The 19,669-nt window shown below is 41.4% G+C and overlaps 1 protein-coding gene across 1 annotated transcript in view; it reads right to left on the reverse strand.

Annotated features, from left to right (window-relative positions):
• Positions 1–19,669, reverse strand: part of LOC134394557 (E3 ubiquitin-protein ligase RNF213-like) — a 121,750-nt gene that overhangs the window by 89,133 nt on the left and 12,948 nt on the right. Inside the window, exons 6-15 of the mRNA XM_063120119.1 lie at positions 18,385–18,674; positions 16,200–16,468; positions 13,718–13,921; positions 12,832–13,027; positions 11,563–11,618; positions 8,516–8,669; positions 7,075–7,233; positions 6,587–6,685; positions 5,798–5,920; positions 2,561–2,738 (exon numbers count right to left, since the gene is read on the reverse strand). Of these exons, the coding sequence (XP_062976189.1) occupies positions 2,561–2,738; positions 5,798–5,920; positions 6,587–6,685; positions 7,075–7,233; positions 8,516–8,669; positions 11,563–11,618; positions 12,832–13,027; positions 13,718–13,921; positions 16,200–16,468; positions 18,385–18,674 (1,728 nt within the window). The remainder of the gene's footprint in view (positions 1–2,560; positions 2,739–5,797; positions 5,921–6,586; positions 6,686–7,074; positions 7,234–8,515; positions 8,670–11,562; positions 11,619–12,831; positions 13,028–13,717; positions 13,922–16,199; positions 16,469–18,384; positions 18,675–19,669) is intronic.

A 19,669-nucleotide genomic window follows, 5' to 3' on the forward strand; every position in this document is an offset into this window, starting at 1 on the left:
GAGATATGCACAAATTTGCTAAAATGTAGTACTTGCTGCCAATGAATGAATTTGCACAAATCTCCCCTTAAAGTAAAAAAAAAAGGGGGGGGGGAGGGAAAAGAAGTTAAATTTTTATAAATCTCCCCGAAGGTGGAAAAAATGTTAAATTTGCACAAATCTTCCTAAAGGTGAAAAAAGAAGATGTGGCTGTCTAGGAAAGCAATGAAGTGGAGGAATAAACTGACCAGTGTAATTTCTTATCAATCTATAAGAGGAGGAGGGAAGTGGCACAAATCAGTTCTCGAGGAGTGACTGGTTTTTTTGCCACTGTTGCCAGGCAGCTATGTAGCCTTTTCCAACAAGCCATGCATAAGCCATTCTGCCTGGTTCACACATCACGACAAGCCACACTGAACAACAGGCCATGATTTGTCAGTGTGACTTGTGCATGGTTAACAAATCATGCTGAAGAAAGAAACCACACCAGGTTTGGATGTTGAAACAAACAAAGGTGACAACCCACCGCGGATTGTCGCATTGTGTGAACCAGGTCAATGTGTTCTGAAAGAGGAAATATAACACAAAAGAGCTTTAACCGTCTGCAACTAATACACTCCTCTATTCAAACAATGAAAACCAACCATGCACAAACTAGATTTCCATTTCAACACATCTCCCATACAAGTTTCTAAACCAATTGTAGTAAATGGGTTTCCCTTTCTATAATATGCAGTACAAATTCTGTATTATTCACCTGGGCTGACAATCTCACTTGCTACAGTCACCAAAATGACTGCTCAGCCAATCTCTAGTTAAGCTCAACAAGCTTGAGGACTCCTCCCAAACTTGGAAGTCATCGCTTCCAGATTGGAGAAGGAAAACAGAGACGTACACATTATATGTCTCTGCATATAAAAAGTAGTCTATACTCAAAGTATCTGTCTGCCACAGAGGCAGAAAAGCTGGCTTGTCTTTGCTTCCCATCTCCAGCCCAATCTAGAAAAGGGAATTGGAGGCATGTTGGTTTTCGTCTGCTCCTGAATAGGTAGTCTGAGTTTGGAGCACCTGTCAGACACAGAAGGATGGTTCACATGTCACGATAAGCTATCCAGAAAATAAGCCACAACTGTGACAAACTAGGCTAGTTCATATGTCAAGTTAAACCACACTGAAAACAAGCTATAGTGGGTTGCTTGCTTGCTCACTAAGCCATATTACTCCCGACAGTCTATCGGGTATGCAGTGGCTTGGAATGGCTTCTTTCCTCCTTCCAGCTTGCTCCCTGGATGCATTCCAGTGTCTCCTTCATGTGGCAACCTGTCTTGTGTGTTTGTCCTTATGACAAGAAACTTTCTTGGCCCCTCTCCCCACTCTGATTGCTGCCGCTTTTCAGATTACTTATTTTGTTCACTGCCTTTAAATTATTTTTCCCCTTGTTCTTTTGCAAGTGCAGATTCACTTGTGGACTACTAGTCTTATCTACTCAATTTCCTTGTATATAATAGCTATCAAGTGAAACACTGAAGTGGATTAGGTAATATACTAGGAAGTCAACATTGTAAGACTGCACATATAGGCTAATCTGTGCACACTAGTGAAGGACCACAAAAAATAATACTAAGAGAGAGTACAAACTTTACTTTCAATTCAGAAGCACTGAAAAAGAAAGAAAATGTGAATGAAGTAATTGCTCCAAAAAGGGTTTTGGCAATGTCACCCTCTCGCTATTACACCTTGAACTGACACTTGTCAGGGTCCTCCCCTTTCGCCCTCCCACCCCCAGTCCCCATGAAGTCGAGAAATGGAAGCTATTAGCTCACCACCACCCATTGCAGCTCAATTTTGATTGTAAACAATGTAATTTGCTCCATTTCTTTTACTTCAAAAACATAAAAATATTATACAGAATGATTATACAAATAATAAACTAAACATATCATTAAATTTATAAATACATTATATAATACATATTTTCTTACTCCCATTGTAATTAGACTGTTTAGATATGACCACATGGTTATATGCTTTACTCTCACATTCCTCAATGGTAGGAATGTTACCAGCAAATACATCATCATACCTTGATGATAGAAAGGTAACTTTCTTGAATATCTTAATAACAAAAAATAAAGGATCAATTTCTAATTTAATATGTATCATTAACTCAATCTTCTCATATTTTTAAACCAATATTATCTTTTTTTCCACTATTCCACCACATATGACTGTAGTTCCTATTTTCTTTAAACTTCCAACATTTCATACCACCTATGCCATATATGTTGTGCAATTTCATTGATGTTATATGTCAATGTATTATTTATGTTTGTTTGTTTTAAAAAACCTATGAACATATATAAAACAAAAAAATTATCCATCTTCCTTGACAAACATTTCCAGATATCAAATGTTATAACAATTCCTAAATCTTGCCCCCTTTTATAATATACTGCTTAACTTGTTTTTCCTCACAATGGAAACATAGTCAGATTACATACATCTTTGATAAAGTATATTTTTTATTTTCAAATTGATATTCTATTATTCCTAGAACTCCTTCCAATTAAATACTACATACCATGAAAGGTGAAAAGATGTTTGATGTCTTGCCAACAAAGGAGATGATTCAGAACACTTTCCAGGTCCTTCAAAGGTTTCCCAGCCTTATCAGTTGGCCATGATTTTCTGATGACAGCAGAAACGAGTTTGCCAGGCTTTTTCAGCTTGTACGAGGCTAGCAGGCTAATGAGACCATTCTTTTAAGACATAAAAGTATGTGCAGTATTAAATGGCAATGAGTCCATCCAAATTTGCTATATCATTTAGGGCGCAATCTTATGGCCACCAGACACTGTCTCGAGGGCCATAGGAATTTTTGGTTTCTGAGAGGAAAAGGAAAGGAACCTCTCGTGCAAGCACTGAGTCATTACTGACTCTTGGAGGGACGCCAGCTTTTGCTGATGTTTTCTTGGCAGGCCTTATAGCGGGGTGGTTTGCCGTTGCCTTCCCCGGCCATTATTACCTTTCCCCCAGCTAACTGGGTACTCATTTTACCGACCTCAGGAGGATGGAAGGCTGAATCGACCCGAGCCGGCTGCCTGAAACCAGCTTCCGCTGGGATCGAACTCAGGCCGCGGGGAGAGTTTCAGCTGCAGAAACTGCTGCTTTCCCGCTCTGCGCCACACGAGAACCAAGCTCTAAGTCAGGGCTGACTTCGGTTCCCAGAAACTGCTCTCCCCCTCCCCTCCCCTCCCCCTTTGTAGCCAGCACGGTTCTTGCCATGCTCATAAACGGACTGTGGAGAGGGTTGTTTGCTTGCTCACAGAGCAGTTCTGTTCAATTTATGCTATTTTTAGAAGCACCAAATCCCCACTGTGTAAGTGGTGGGTCCTGCAAGTGCAACAGCACCAGCTGAGGCAGAGCAGCCCTGTTGGCTACTGACCATAGCGCACTGCGATTGAATGCTTGGCTCCTGAAGGACCAGAGAACCCCGTGAACAGGGACTGTAACTTCAAAGAAGCAGTTCCCAATCTGGCAAAAGGGGTGGCTTGGACCACAAAGGAGGCAGGTGCTAAGCACAGGCCAGGAGGAGGAGATAAATCCACACTGGACAGATGCAAAGAAAACTGTACCACATTGGTGGCTCTTGACCCCAAACAAATCCATGGCATTCAGAATGGTTTGGGGGCAGAGAAACACCAAGATGGATTGAGGAAGCATCAAAGAAAATGTCTGCCTTGGGCTACCTCCAAGGACAGGGATGGCAACATGGAAAAGATGGAGCAGCATTGATCACAACTTTAAAGTGCAGGCATGTGAACTTGTCCACAAAGACACGAGTTTCCAGGAGGCCCCTGCAAAGGTCTCCTACCTTGAAGAGCTCCCCACCCCCACTCTTGAGTTGATCCTAAAGGAAGCAGCCATGGGAACTTAAGGGGATTCCCCTAACAGTATGTCTCCAAATCAGGAGCTTGCTCGTAAGCTGAGGATAGTGCTTTGGATGTATGTTATGGCTCCCTTTCCTTGCAGTCTCCCAGCACACACACACCACCTAGAACTAGATGAGGACTCTGTCCGGGATTGGATTTTTAGTGTCCATAGTTTCTATGTTACCCAGTCTAGTGCAACTGTTGCAAGAAGTTACATCAGCCACTTAAAGGTCAGAAGATAATTAGATAATTGGTTAACGACCTGACAAGTGTGATTGATTGCTGATTAAGTTGTAAATTGGTAGAGAAAGATACTGCTATGTATATAAGTCTTGTGTAAGGAGCGTGTCTTTTCTCTCCTGTGTGAATATGACATTGTTGTGAGTATACTGTAAGATATTGTATATATGATCTCTAAGTTTTCTAACTCAGTAAAATATTCCTGAAGAAAAATACTGTTGCTGTCGATTATCTCTGTGGCTGTCTTTATTTTCTCTGAGCCTGTTTGGAACGCTGCATACTTTGCTAATCTCTCCACCCGGAGAGGAAATTTTTCTGGACGATCCCAACAGACTCTCCCTCCCATGTCTAGGTACAAGAGATCCCCTGCCCACTGGGTTGTTGTCAGAGACTTGCCCTTGAGGAAAGGACTAAACTGGTGGCAATCTATTGGCCTGTGCAGAACCCGATAGAGCAGAAGCGTGGTTATACATATGGAGTCCTGGACGACACTACCACCTCAGGCACCAGTGTTCACTGCGTGTCTATACAGCTTCTTTACCCTGACATAAATGCGCACATTCGTGTTTCAGGACACATGACGCAGCTGTCCATTCGCCGCAGTGCCGGGTTTTTAATGCAATAATGAGCATCTTCGCATTTGCAATTTTCCACAATTTTTGAAGCAACGTCCAACTTTGCACCACGTTGTGGTTATGTATCATTGGGGAAGTTAAATCGCATTTTGACATGTGGACGTAGCTTTGAGGGTATGATAGACAACGTGATTGGCCGATTTCCCACCTATCGGCTTCCTCGTTCCTTCGCAACGTTTTGAGTTTGAATTCTCTGATTCTGCGGCGCTCCTCAGAGAGAGCTTATTAAAACAAAGAGGGGGGAATGGGCAGCCAGAGGAAAGAGACGTGTTCAGTCCCCCTCTCATATCCTGCGCTGCTGCCTTGTTCCTTTCCCTCCCCCTCCCAGTTTGTCTGTTATATGTATCTGCAGAGCTCCGCACATAAAATTTATAACTTCCATCATCTCTACTCCGTAGCATTGTATATCCGTATATGCGCATGTGCACATTTGTAACTGCACTACGAAAAAAAATTCAGGAGATAAATCACTGTTGTTGCTGCAGTGTGATGCTCTTTGCCTAGATTCGAATCAACGAAAATTCGGGTTTATATTCAATGAGGAGCAATCCCGTTGTTGTATAGACCGGGGCCAAGGCAAAGGAAGATGAGTGTCAGAGCATCAGCTAAGCCAGGCTGCTACCTGTGAGCATGGTGAGCTTGAGGTCTGGGCAGCCCACCTTCCTTTCCATGGCTGACGTTCTTTCCATGCAGCTGTGGGTGGTTCCACTCTTTCCCATACAGATAATTACACAGTATAGAGGGAGGATGTCGTCATGGCTCCACCAACTGCTGCACTACAGAAATAGGAATGCCAAGCAGATGGAAAACAATAGCAGACAAGTAGATCTAAGCCATAGTTTGCCATTGGAAGCTCAAACCACAGTTTATATTCTTGGGCTGCAATCCTAAATACATCTATAAGGGGGAAATTCCCATTGAACACATTAAGTTTTTCTTCTGAGTAAACATAGATAGGATTGCACTATAAACTATGTCAGTGTAACGGTGGCTTGGGTGCACTGATCCTACCTGGGGTGCTAAGTTCACAGCTTCTATGGCACAGTTTTCAAATGTGTTGCCAATCAGAGAATCAAATTTTTCAAAGTTTGCTTGGGAATTGCAGTAGGCTTTAATCTGCTGAACTGGAGATTCCTGTTAAGAAAAAATAAAATAAAATAAAATAAAAATAAAGCACTATCATGGATTCCATAAATTTATGTTTATCAGAGGAAGAAAACAGAATGGAATGATCTTTAGGGCAATAAAGGAACATTAAGGATACTCTTTAGCACAGCACTTTAAATAATTTCAAATTATTTTTATTTATGTAAACAAATATGCCTCTGTCCCTTCAAGTTGTAAAATACACATCATCTAGAAAGCCTCTTCAGTTCTCTAGGTAACCTAGTTGAGTGGAACCAAAAGACAGATCTATCTCATCTTCTGACAAGATGGGTAACTTTATTCGCCCTGAGGGCTGCTGGGTAGTGAGTTGGAGGCTGTGCGCACAGGTAAAGCCAAATGTGCAATCTCTGTCCAACACTATATGCATAATAACTTTGAAGCTCTTGGATTGTTCCCCTAAAACAAAACAAAAAAGACTAATCCTTAGTTTGATATAATGACGATAGAAAAGGAAACATCACTGAAAAATGCTATGTAATATTGCTTCCAAACATAATAATGGGAGCTAACAGGAGGAGAATAACAAAGACATTAAGAGTTCAATGTTCATATCCATCCATATAACTTTGATACCAGTTTTCATAGCCTCACATGGAAAGCGCTGCTAAATACTATTTCCATATATCTTGGTACCTGTTTAATTCGGCTTTGCATATCTATAATTAAACTTTTCTTCCACTCCTCTATGAAGTTTTCATTTGGAAACTTTATTTTCAAAAATTGATCCCATGCCTAAAGTAGAAAATACAATTTAAGGTAAAACCAAGTCACAAAAGAAACAAAAGAAGAAATGGAAATTTTATTCAACTTATTTGCTATGAGTTTCCTACCTTTAGCATTTGAAGTTATCATAATCTAGTAGGAGTAAAAGTATATTCTACATTAATGGTAGGCAACCTAGTGTCCTCCAGATGTTTTGGATTAATCCATGACTATTGACTATGCTGGCTGGATCTTAAGCCATTAAACACAACTTAAACACCATAAACATTCATGTTTATACCAATTATGTCCTTATGTGGACAGAGTTAGCCTAGCTGCAGTTATCCATGCCTCTTGTCTAGTCTACTGAAAACTTTAAACAGCTAGAGAAAAATAGTATGGAATTCCAGAATACAAACCCAAAGTTCCAATGGAAAAGTAAACTCTACATTAGGACCTGAACAAGGTTTCAGCAAATCTCGTGATAAAACTCTGCAAAACCAGGTCCTGGTTTCTTCACAAAGCCTTCGGAATAGTTTGATCATTGGAATATTTTGCATGTTTTTTTCTCTTGAGACCTGTTATCCAGAAGGGAAAGAATTACAAGATGTTGAACAGAACAGCAGCCTTTCACTAAGGCAGGGGTCCCCAACCTCCGGGCCACGGACTGCTACTGGTCCATGGCCTGTTAGGAACCAGGCTGCGCAGGTGAGCTGCTTTCACCCCCCCACCCCAGCGTACCTGGGTGCGGGGCACCATCTCGCCTGATCAGCCGAAGCGAAGCCAAGACACTGGGGTGGGGTGGCTTCGGAACGGCGTGTCCGGCTGGAAGCTGCTCTGGGAGAGCGACTTCTGGGCGCACCGTTCCAAAGCCACCCACCTGCCCCAGCATCCTGGCTTTGCTTCAGCCGGGTGCCCTTCCAGCCAAAGCGAAACCAGGACGCTGGAGTGGGGTGGGGTGGGGGTGGGCTTCCCAAAACCATCCCCTCAAACCCACCCCCCAGTCTGTGGAAAAACTGTCTTCCACAACACCAGTCCCTGGTGCCAAACAGGTTGGGGACTGCTGCACTAAGGTACATAAAGAAGAGTAAAAGTCAAGAAAACTTTAAAACCATTAACAAACATTTCAAAAGAATTGTAGGATGTGCTATAACTCTTGTTGGTGTTCTATATCCCTTTTCTCTAGCCAAAGTAATTAAGCAGTCATTGGAGTCTTCCAGTATCTATGTAGGGTTGGACTCGATGGCCTTATAGGCCCCTTCCAACTCTACTATTCTATGATTCTATGCTGCTCTCTGCAAAAGGGAAATTTCTTGCTGTGGATTCATATTCTCTGTATCTACTAAAAGGTATTCAAAGACCTTCAGGTTACATCCTCTTACTAAATGACAGACAGGATCCAATATAAACAATCCTCTCCAGGTGAGGGGCTACCTGACTAGACTAAACTGGAAAAGCAAATAGCCCCTCAACCCCTAACTCCTAAGAAGGAGAAGATCTGAAACAGCACAACAAAAAACAAAAGAAAAAGAAAAAAGTCAATAGAACCAACGGTAATCCCTTGAAAACAATGGAACAATATGGAAGTGACCCAGGAGACCTGTCTATCACCCCACATGTATGGTGGAGGCAGAAGCCTGTAAGGGAACATAGCTACACCAGCTAGCCAGTGTGGATGGATTGCCCTTCAGGAGTTACAGAAAACAGGAATTTATAGTAAGAAACTTCCCTTTCTTCTGAATCTTGTGGAGGGCATTCCCATAACCTTTGGGATATAACAAAGCAGTTCCCCACCCACCCGGGTGGGACAATATCAGTCTTGTAATATTTAAACAAAGGTTTGCAAGGAGAGAGGCTCACCTCCAAAGGAGCAAGTTCAAGAATCCTTGAAACAATCTCAGCTGATGTAACTGGTATTTTGTAATACTGTAGCGACTGGGAGTTATTGCATATCATCTCATGAAGTCTTATACAGACCGTTTCAAACGTGTTCCAAGTGTCCTGCTGAAGTGTGCTAAATTGTAGAAGACTTTAATTACTTTTGTAATATAAAGGTATTGGATTCTGTATAGATAATATATATAAGCAAACCCAGAGGATGCCAGAGGTATTCAACCTGCACCTATGGGATTCTATAGAATGAAATACTTTCCCCTTCATCCTATTCAATTTCTGTAGGAAGCTAAATAATTTATAATGCTGTGTGAATGGAAATAAGGGCATCATATGGAGGTCACTGAGAGCTATTTCAGTGTATAGGCCACTTTCCCTATTTATTTTTTCAGGGCGTATACTTGAAAAGCTACGTCAGATAGGGCTTACCAAGTGTTAGAACCTTGTAATGAAATTAAAAGTCACCAGGGCCAGGTGGCACTCTTGTTTAAGAGTTCTTAAAGAACTCAAATGTAAAATCACTGAATTTTTGGCCTTCTACTGAAGATGGAATTTGAAGCAATGCACCTATTGTCTGTCTGTAGTACAGTAGGATTGGATTACAAATAGTGAACTGTGAGGGGCTGGTGGGAGAATTATTCTGCCTTTGGCAGAGGCAGGACTAGAGGGTAGACAATCCCTTACATTTCTAAATGAGCTCATGGAAACACTATAGCTGCTGTGTAATGTATTGGATATTGTGACAGTCAAAGGTATTAATATTTCCATGTATTTGATAGCGTACACATACAGAAGCAAATTGGTGTAAACATTATTAAAGACAACATCATCAAGCATATAGAAGGACAAGTCTCGCTGAAGAAGAATCAACATGGCTTCTGTAAAATTAAGTCCAGACCATTAAGTATTCTTTGGGACTGTCTGCAAGCACGTGGATGGCAGTGATCCAGAAAAGACTTGTGTATAAAGTAGAGACATGAGGAGAGAGAGCACTCTAGCTCAACCTCTCTCTTCATATGTTTCCATTGCTCTGTGCTTGTGGAAAACAATGGTTTGAAAAGGAGGGCCTCCTGTGTCTGTGGAGGCCTTGGCTCATCCTGGCTCATTTGGAGAGCCTCCATTGATACAGGAAGCTCTCTTCATGAGGCCATCACCCTCCATGAGTACAGGCTGATGGAAACATGTGAGAAGGGCAGAGCTAGAATGCTCCCTCTCCACACACATTTAATGTATTTTATACACAGATTGAATGCCTGAATGGACTTGGACTTGGACTTTCAAATGAATGGACTTGGACTTTCAAAAAGCTTTTGAGGAAGTACCTCACCAAAGGCTCCTGAGTAAACTCCCTTATGGGATAAGAGGACAGGTCCTCTTATGGACTGATAACTGGTTAAATAACAGCAAGTATAGAATATGAATAAATGGACTGTTCTCACAAGGGAATTATATCAGAAGTGCCTGCTTGGAGGACTACTGGGGTGCTCAACAGAGGTCTTCTGCTAATGTACCTCCACACCTAAAGCTAACCCTGACAAAATAGCGAAACAAAGGACCATACACAAATTTCTACTTATTCCACTTATCCATTAGTCTTTTCATGCTTCCCTTCCTACAGCAACTTCTTGTGCCATTGAAAAGCTGCTCCTAAAAGCCAGAAAACCTTCCAACATAGGACAAGAGCTGTAATTGTCATTAAAAAGATCTGCAAAGTTTTTGTGGGTGTCACAAGTGTTTGCTAGATCTTCCCCTATTTCTTTAGAAGAAAAAGAAAAAGATGATTCTAATAAGACAAGACAAGCCTTACTTTAACTGCACTCCTACCCCCAGGTATGTCAGTCTCTGATCTCCCCTCCACTTCCCAATGCTGTTTAATAATGGGCTGGGACTATACCATTCTACATCCTTTTACATCCTTTTCAGAACTTATTGGTGCTACAGAAGTGATATATCAGGGATCTCCAAATTTTGGGGGTTGGAAAGCACATTGGGAATTTTGAGTGTCTGTCAGGGTGCTTTCACAAAATGGCTGCCATCGAGGGAGCTTGCCCATTCATAAAATATCTACTGGTGAGACTGAAAGAAAAGTTACTTGCCTAGGAACCTAGGTACAAGGCAGATGTGGGTTCAGGGCTTCAAAACACAAAACACTGCGCTCAACATCTAAGGCCCTCCTCTGAGTGCCTACTCTGAGGGAAGCTCAGAGGATGGCAACAAGGGAGAGGACCTTTTCAGTGGTGGCCCCCCAATTATGGAATTGTCTCCCCGGTGAGGCTCGCCTGGCACCAACATTGTTATCTTTTGGGTGCCGGGTCAAGATTTATCTCTTCTCCCAAGCATTTAACAGCATTTAACAACATATGCTAAGTTTGTTTTTGTTTTTTTAATGGATCCCAGAACTGATGTTGTTTAAATGGATACTGTCGTTTTTATACTGTTTTTATATTTTTGATGGTTTACAATTTTGTATATTTTTTAATGCTCACTGTTTTTAATTTTTGTAAACCGCCCAGAGAGCTTCGACTATGGGCCGGTATATAAATTTAATAAATAAATAAATTCCTTTGAGCCCAAGTAAAGATAGCACTGGAAGAAAGCACTTTTTCTTGCAGCATGACAACCTCCCAGTTGGAAAAAGAATGACTGGAAAATCTGAAGGGCATGGATACTGATGAGTACCCACAAGGCACCACAGTGGGACTCCAGTGGCCTGTATTAGTTATAGAATGGAGGAAGGAGGAAAAGAGCCTGTTGGTCAACCTCAACCCCAACCCTCTCCAGCAGCCCATCATCACAGAACTCACTTCAACGGAGACTGAAATTTAGAACCTCAGTACTGGGAAAGCAGGATTAACAAGAAGGAAACCTACAGAATTTTTAAAGGTAGGTCAGGATTCAAATCTGTTAAAACCATCTGTTAAACAAACTAGTCCTCAAAGATTCCATTCCTCACTTCAGTAAACCTTCTTTCAATGGAGGAATTTGTAAAGATGATATTCATGTCTTTCACTTACCTATTTTGTTTATTGCAGAGGATGGACAACACGGTCTTCAGAAGTTCTACTACCACCTAAAAATATAGTGACAAAAATTAAGTCAGGGAAGCAGGATATCTGGACGAGCTTCTTGTCTAAGGGCCAAACTACACCTTAGGTTGACATGCTTAGGACTGGCCATGCTTCTTTCTTTCTTTTTTTAAAGTAGCCAGATTAGGAATGGGGGCGCACAACTGCATTTTGTTAAGCAAAAAAGTGTGGTTGGTCCTAAGCATGCTATTTAAACACACTATTGATAACCCCAGATCAAGCAGTAAGAAAACTAGGGTTACTTGAGCTAGGTTCTTCAGGAACCTTTGCTTCTTCTTAGACTGCTTGATTGCTTTTCGAGGACTATTTGCTGTGGCGTCTGGATTAACCATTCTCCATTGGGAGTATAAGCTGGCAGACAGTTTGCTGATCTCTGAACACAGCACAAACTATTGTGGGTTGGAATTCCTGGCTCAAAATTTAGTTAATTGCTGCAATTGCCACTGGCAGTGCCACTGTGCATGTGTTGAATGGTTATGCATAAGGTCCCTTGGGTGAAGGACTGCTCAGTTCCACATGACCCTGACGATACACTAAGATCTTCAATCGAGGTCCTATGTTGGGTATCTCTGCCATCTGAGGTGTAGTGATGGTTACAGAGGAAAATGCCTAATCACTGGTGACTCTCTATGGAACTCTTTCCTCAAGGGATCACCTGGTGCCTACTTTGATGTCACACTGGGCCTGTTCAGGCATTTGGGGAGGGGGGCAGGTGGGGAGGGGAACTACGGAGCAAGGAGACGTAGGAAAACCATGATGCACACATCCGTCACACAACTAGCAACCATGTGGCGCACCATGAATTATTTACCATCCTCACTCAGTGGTTCCCACGTTGTCCTCCCGCCACTACTGCCACTACCACCACTGCTTATCCCAGGGTCTGCAGTAGCGGGGAAAGCTGCAGGCTGGCCATTCCAACTGGTGCTATGCGACCACAGACTATAAATAAAATATGCTCAATAAAATACTGTTCAGTTCAAAGGATTTCCAGAATCCCTTCAAATGTAATAGGGTTATAACTTTGGTCAGGACTATCAAGATTCTATGTTTTGCAGAACTCAGAAATCTTTATTTTAAACTGAAGTCTTGTTTACTGACTGACTTGCTACTGCATTTAACAGGCATATTATAATGTGTGCTGAACACAATTAAAATTTTATAGAGAATATTTTTTAAAAAAAAGTTATAACAAACCAAATGGTTATGATACGTGATTTTCTCATTCTTCAGTCTATAAAAAGTTCCTAGAAGATAGTCCAGCAGATCAGCAGGAAAGTCAGAAATAAATCCAGCCAAGTCTCTCAGAGGCAACAAAGAGAACCATGATCTGAACAGTGCTACATATCCTTTCAACAAATACTTCTTTTCTTTCATTACTGATAGTAAATCCCTGCAACAAAAACAAAAACACCCCACATATTAAAAGCACTTCAATATACACTGAAGAATGGCAAGTACATAGAAAAACTGAGTATTATTAGGAAGATAACTGATTAGCAGAAAGAGGTTCTGTAATGCCATTAGAAGTCACTAGCATCATTTGGCTGCACTTCGTTATTCTAATCAATCAACGCGTTAAATGCTTGACTATTATTTGATAATACGTGATCAATTTTTGACAATGTTTGACATACATGCCTTTGCAGAGAATACTCACACTAGAGATTGGGACAATGCAGAGTGGGGAAGACTTGCTCATAAACCAATTTTAGTTGGGATTTTTAAAAAGGTTGTGTAGGTTTTACCGTCTCCCAAGAAAAGACGTTCTATTCTATGTTACAGGGTTAAGCATAAAAACAGGACTGAGTGCAGCCCAAATACACAGTCTTCCCAAAAGGGAGGGTCCATGGTATACCCCCCTCAATGGAAATTCAGGTATTATTGTACACTAAGGATGCAATCCAGACAATCCCAGGAGTAAGCCCTCTTGGAACAGGATTGTGCTGTTATATCTCCTTGTTCAGAATATTGAAAATATATGTTTATATCTATCATATAAAAATCTATAGCTAGACTGCTTAATCCAATTATCATAACATTTTCAAAAGGAAGATAACCAGACTAATGCATTACAACTTACTTCGAAAGGGAGCTTTGTTCCATTTCATTCCTAAATTCAACAAATGGAAGGCCTCCCAATCTTGCCCAGCCCTCTTCAGATTCAAGTTGAGTTTTATTTTTAAAGCATTCAAACTCAGAAAATAGATGAAGAACTGGGATCGTCCACAGCCACTGGTGAATTTTATGTTCCATACAGGTATTACAGAATAAAGTTAAATAGTTCCTCAAGCTGAAAAAGAAAAGAAGGTCTCATCAAGAAAAGTGACAGTGTTGCATTAAACATACCTGTGTATAAAACTAAAGCTTAACAGTAGTTCGTTGGACAGGTAGCACTGTATTTGGTTCTGACATCATACACAGACCACATAGTGCTTTTATATTAATGATATAGAAATATGTAGCCTTCTATGTTTATAAATGGAAAATGCCATAATTTATTCCTGTCAGCTCTCCAAACCAGCCACACAATTGCACAAAATTATCGTGGTTGGATCTATATTCTCCTTTTTCTGTATACTGACAAGCATAAAAAATATAAAGGCCATTGTAGATGATATTTTTTAAAAATGTAAGCACAAGAACCAAGTTTCATGATTTTGTACTTTTCCAGATATCTTGTATAAAGTTGTGTCAGGATCTCCCCTTTGCGGTGAGCCACTGAACTGTAGGTAGCAGCTTCTCAGTGAAGTACCCTAAGGCCCTGGACTGATTTTACCCACCAAGTCTGGATCCTCCCAGACAAGATCTTGTTCCAGTTGAGCCTCACTCATGCAACAAGTTCTTCCTGCGCTTTGTTGCATGCCTTTATCATTGCTTGCTCTTTGGTTCTTGCTTGCTCCTCAGCTCTCTGCCCCCTTGTTTGTCGTTTGGTTCTGACTTGCTCTTTACTCCTGAACACTGGTGCTGCCTCACAGTTGTTATTTCCTGCCAGCCCTAACAGTTTGCTTGAGTCACAAAGTGAGGCTTGAGTACGGACAAGGTACATCCTGTCTCAGATAGCTCCACAGACCCAGTCCTCATACAGCTTCTCCAGATCTTGCCACTGCAAGTATAGGGAATCTCTGTGGTATCTCGGGAACATGGCTGACCTCTGCTCTCTTTCCAAAGAGATTCAATGGGGGGCATAAAAAACTGCAAAGCTTTATCAGCCAGAGCTGGTTGTTGTTCCAGATATGATCTCAAGCCTATGGGGTGTAGCTGAGTATGTCTTATGGGGATTTTGTTCATAGGGGCTGTCCTGGTGTGGGCCTCCCCATTACTTTAACAGAATGATGAATACTTGGGAGATGTTGATGACTGTGCAAGCCCTGAAAAGTCCATACAGATCCATATACAGGAGATGGCCATGCAAGCCCTCCATCACGGGGACTGGAATGTCAGGATGCTGCTGAATTCTGCTGATTAATAATCAATGCAGATTGCAATGAGGTTGCTCAACACTTCCAATTCCATACTGTCTTAAACTCTGTCAAAGATCATCTAGCACAAGTTGCCATCGTCACCATGTTAGATTAATGTATTAAATTTCACATCCAGACTGGCAATTGTCTGGCAGAACAGACCCCAAAAGTCATGTGGGGAGCTCCTCGCTGTTTTTCTGGCCCATGAGATCCATGCTCAGAGCTCATCCTACAGCTGAACAGGAAGCCATGCAGCCAATGGCTCCCAGGCCCAGCTCACAGAGGCAGAGAAAAGACAGCAGCTCTGTCTCTACTGTGGCCTGTCATTCTGCTGCTGTCTTCATGGCTAAGCACCAACAAGTCAAGATCAGGGAACTGGCAACTAGAACTGTTCTAAGGGGAGCCCAGTGGGTGCCAGCACCAATACACCCATATTTCTTCATCCCTATCCAGCTCCACTATCCAACACAAATAAGGATACCAGTGGCAGCTATGATAACTATAGGGGTCTTCTTCAATTTCATGGATTTGGACTTCTCCAAGGTTTCATATGCCTGGATAGGAAGTACTATAAGAAAGCCTCTGATTGTAGTTGATCCTTACTAAGGTCTCCTTGAGTTCTGGTGTGTTTAGTCCTCACTTTTGGCTTGTTCATCGATCCTTCTTCCTGGCTTGTTCTCTGGCTCTGACTTGCTCTTTGGACCCACAGCTTCTGGTTCACCTCAGACTGCTGCTCACAGCCCAACCATGAGAGATGCCTATGGATCTCTGACAACAGAGGTTTGTTACCTTTAGCAGATGAATTTTTTTCTGCTTGTAATGCAACAGATGTACCTGTAATGACAGGAATTGGGGATATATGGCCCTCCAGAAGTTATTCTGCAGGTCCCATCAGCCCTCACCACTGGCTATGGTGGCTAGGACTGATGGGAGTTGCAGTCCACCAACATTTCCAGGACCACATATTCCTCCTCCCTGCTCTATAGAAATACATCATGGGGATGTTTGAAAGCCCAGGAATGTCTTGGAAGAAGGTTGCAACTCTAAGAATCACTTTACAAATCTATTCAACACCAACACCTTAAATTTCAAATTACATACCGCACACGTTGAACCTCTGAAATCACTTGTTTGAGAAAATTGACTACATCTGCTGGTGGCTCCTCCTCTGAGCATAGAAGTCTGCAAAGTCTCAAACATTCATCTTTTGATTCTGGGAAAATCTGGTAGTCTCCAGATAACAGAATGATTATCAATGTCAGGCCAAGTTTATGCTGCACAGGTAAGTTCTGGGATGAACTACATCCACTGCTCTGGTTAAGAAGTGAACAGAGCACTTCTTTCAAATAATCCTTTATCAACATTTGCACCTAAATAAAAGAGGAAAGCTAATAAGAATACATTCCAGTTCCACAGCCTACCTGTTCTTCTGTAGATGACAAACACAAGACAGTCCCAATGTACCTCTGTGTATCTTTAGGTTATATACATGTTTTTATGGTTTATACTGGATGACAGGAAGCCAACCTGTGGGTGGAGAGCTTGCTAAGACCCCTTTGTCACAGACAGATAATTTACAGCTGAAATTGGAATCACTGAACTCTGTAGTTTCTAGAGGGTTGGGAGACCAGCACAGCTGCTTCTCCAGGATGTCCTCAAGGTGCAACTGCAGGAGGCTCTGAAAGGACTATACCCCCTGGAGTCCACTGTACCCAGCATCACTGCAATGATGAACAGAAAGGAGGAAAAGGCAGGGGTGGGGTGGGTCCCTTTTTCTTCTAGCTGCAACCACTGCTCCTGCAAGCAAGTTAAGGTGGAAGCAAATGGAAGATCCATCAGGCTGGCAGGCACAAGAGACAGGATTTTCTCAGTGGTTTCATTATGGAACTCGTTTTCATAGGCAGTGAGTCTGGTGCCCTCACTGTCTTCTAAAGACCTGATTGTTTATGTCTGCTTTGAAAGTTGATCATGGCGTTGAAGTTGTAATTTTAACCACTGGGGTAAATGTTACTTTTGGATTTGATTGAATTACATTGTGTTATTAGGGTGGCATTTTTGTACCTTATCTTTTTTAATGTGCTTTATGATGATTTTACTGTGTAAACCCCTTTAAGAGGACTATTTAGTTCTGAAATTTAGTTCTTTATTATTATAGATAAGTTCTGAATTATTTATAATAATAAAAGAGTGCCAAGATCATGAAATCTAGACACCTGAAACTTGGCATGTATACTAAGGGCATCCTATGAGAGTACACTTCAGGATTATTTGGCTTGTAAAGAATATTAATTAATTTAAATGCATTTTTGTGTTTGAAGCCCATAGTACTATCACTAGGTGACAAATTTCTCTAACCAGCACATAACTTTGCAGTCAATACAGTTTGAAGCCAGGGAGGAGTAATCTTACGCACTGAGTTATACGGCTCCCGTTTCTCTGCTGTGGGGCAGAATGAAGTGGACAGACCTCTCCAGGGGCTTACAGGGGTGCACCATGAATGGAGCTATGCCTGGGGGTACTAGCGGGCAAGGGTTCATTCAGAGGGCAGGCACAATGTGTCCAAGTCTGATAGATGAAAAGGCTGCTAGTACTCAAGCAAATTTTAAAACAGCGTGCGTTTAGAGGGGAAAAGATGGCATGCAGACTTGAAGGGGAAAGAATTCCTCTCACCATTCAGATCAAAATTCAAGTGTTTCAGAAACAAGGTTTGGAGGTTTCTGAACCCCAAAGGATTAATTTCTGAAACCAGATCAGATACCATAAAATCCATGTTCTAAATACCAATTGCCCAAGACTGCAATCATGTGTCTTCCTGAGCAGGCAACATACTCACAACTGGACTGGGCTTTTCTGAATGAGGCTTTGGATGCATTCAGCAATTCAGATGAGGTACAGATGAGTCTCAGCTAGTACTGAATGACCTCCAAAATCTCAGAACACAAGGCTGAGCAGCAGCCCCACTTAGCATGGGGAGGCTTCTACTAGAACTCTAATAAGGGGCCGCTCCATGCATGGAAGAAGCAGGATTGTGGCTCATAGGTTCCCTGAAAAGGGAACAATTTTCACATCCAGGTTATCTCTGTTATCTGTGTCTGTTTCCGGGAGAAGTAAACATGGCTGAAATCCTCAATCATCTGATCTAGTTTAGTCTATTTGTTCAATAAAAAGTGTCAAGTTGCTTAATATTTGCCGTGTTAAACACAACAAAAGCAGAAGTTGCTGCTTATTTAGGAATATGGTAACTGGTGTTATACTGCAAGTTATTGGTAACAAGGAATTAGGGTACCTGCTTTTCTCCAGATGGTAGATCTGTCCATTCCTTTGGCTCATTCTCATATATCGTTCTTTTATTCACCAAGTAAAACTGACGGAACTGCTGGAGAAAGTTCTTTATGTTGGTGGGAGTCCAGGTGTTCAGTATACTGAAGAGACTTTCTAGCATCACTTTTGCTGCTCTTTGTTTTCCTTTCGCAGTACCTTCAATTTTTTTTTTTAGCCCTGGGATATACTCCTTCCAACTTTCCCACATACTCTCAGGGGGGTTAGCACAAATTATATCATCATACTGATGCCAATCTGTTAATTTGGGGGGAAAACACCTTAAGATTTCATGACACAAGACACAGTCCTTCCATCTTCCCGTATGGCTGATAAGAATCTGTAATGCCACCTGCATCAGACTACAATTAAAGTAACTCAGCTAGAAAATATACTTACAGATCAGAAAGATGTGTGTACAAGCATGCATGCACACACCTAAAGGATTTTCTGTGCTCCACCCTTCCCATGTGCATTTGATTATATATTGATAGTCATTGGCTGATTCTTCCTTTAGTAAATTGCATTTTTTTACTTCAATCTGGCCCCACCTGCATCGCAGAGAGACAATACAGGTTGTAGATACAGGCCCTAAATTCTATCATAATTATTGCCACTGGTTCCTATTAGCTTCTTTGATGATGGCATGTGTGAATGGCAGGCTAAGATATCACAGGTATATCCCTTTCAAGGCTCCCCAGATTTTCCATTATTTGCCTATTGCACTTGCCCAAGGCAATTTGGTCGTGTATTTATTTATTTACAATATTTATATACTGCCCAATAACCAGGGTGGATTTGATTTAAATCAATTTGATTTAAATCACTACTCAGAAAGACTCGATTTAATCATGCAACTGCCCCCCCACAAAAAAGTGCACTCTTCCTCGCAATATTTTACACAACAGAGTTACCAAAGACTCATTCTTGCTGGTATAATCTTAATATTTACAACCAGATGAAGATTTCATTTTTAGAATAGCAACTTTTCAGATTAGTTTTACAGTTATATAAAAAAATACTGATTTGGTTATACTATTAGAAACACATCATAGATAGATAATTATGAAATTATTGTGAGGTGAACTATCCCCAGTTTAATAGGTTAATCATTCATATTTGGACAACTTTTCTGCTGTAGTTTATTGGAAGGCGAAAAATAATCTTACAGAAACCTTTGGAAGAGCATGACATTGTGAATGGATTAATGGAATTCATTTACCAAAAAATTTAAACAGCCTCATGCTACAGAA

Source organism: Elgaria multicarinata, chromosome 3, assembly GCF_023053635.1.
Source record: "Elgaria multicarinata webbii isolate HBS135686 ecotype San Diego chromosome 3, rElgMul1.1.pri, whole genome shotgun sequence".
NCBI classification, from domain to species: domain Eukaryota; kingdom Metazoa; phylum Chordata; class Lepidosauria; order Squamata; family Anguidae; genus Elgaria; species Elgaria multicarinata.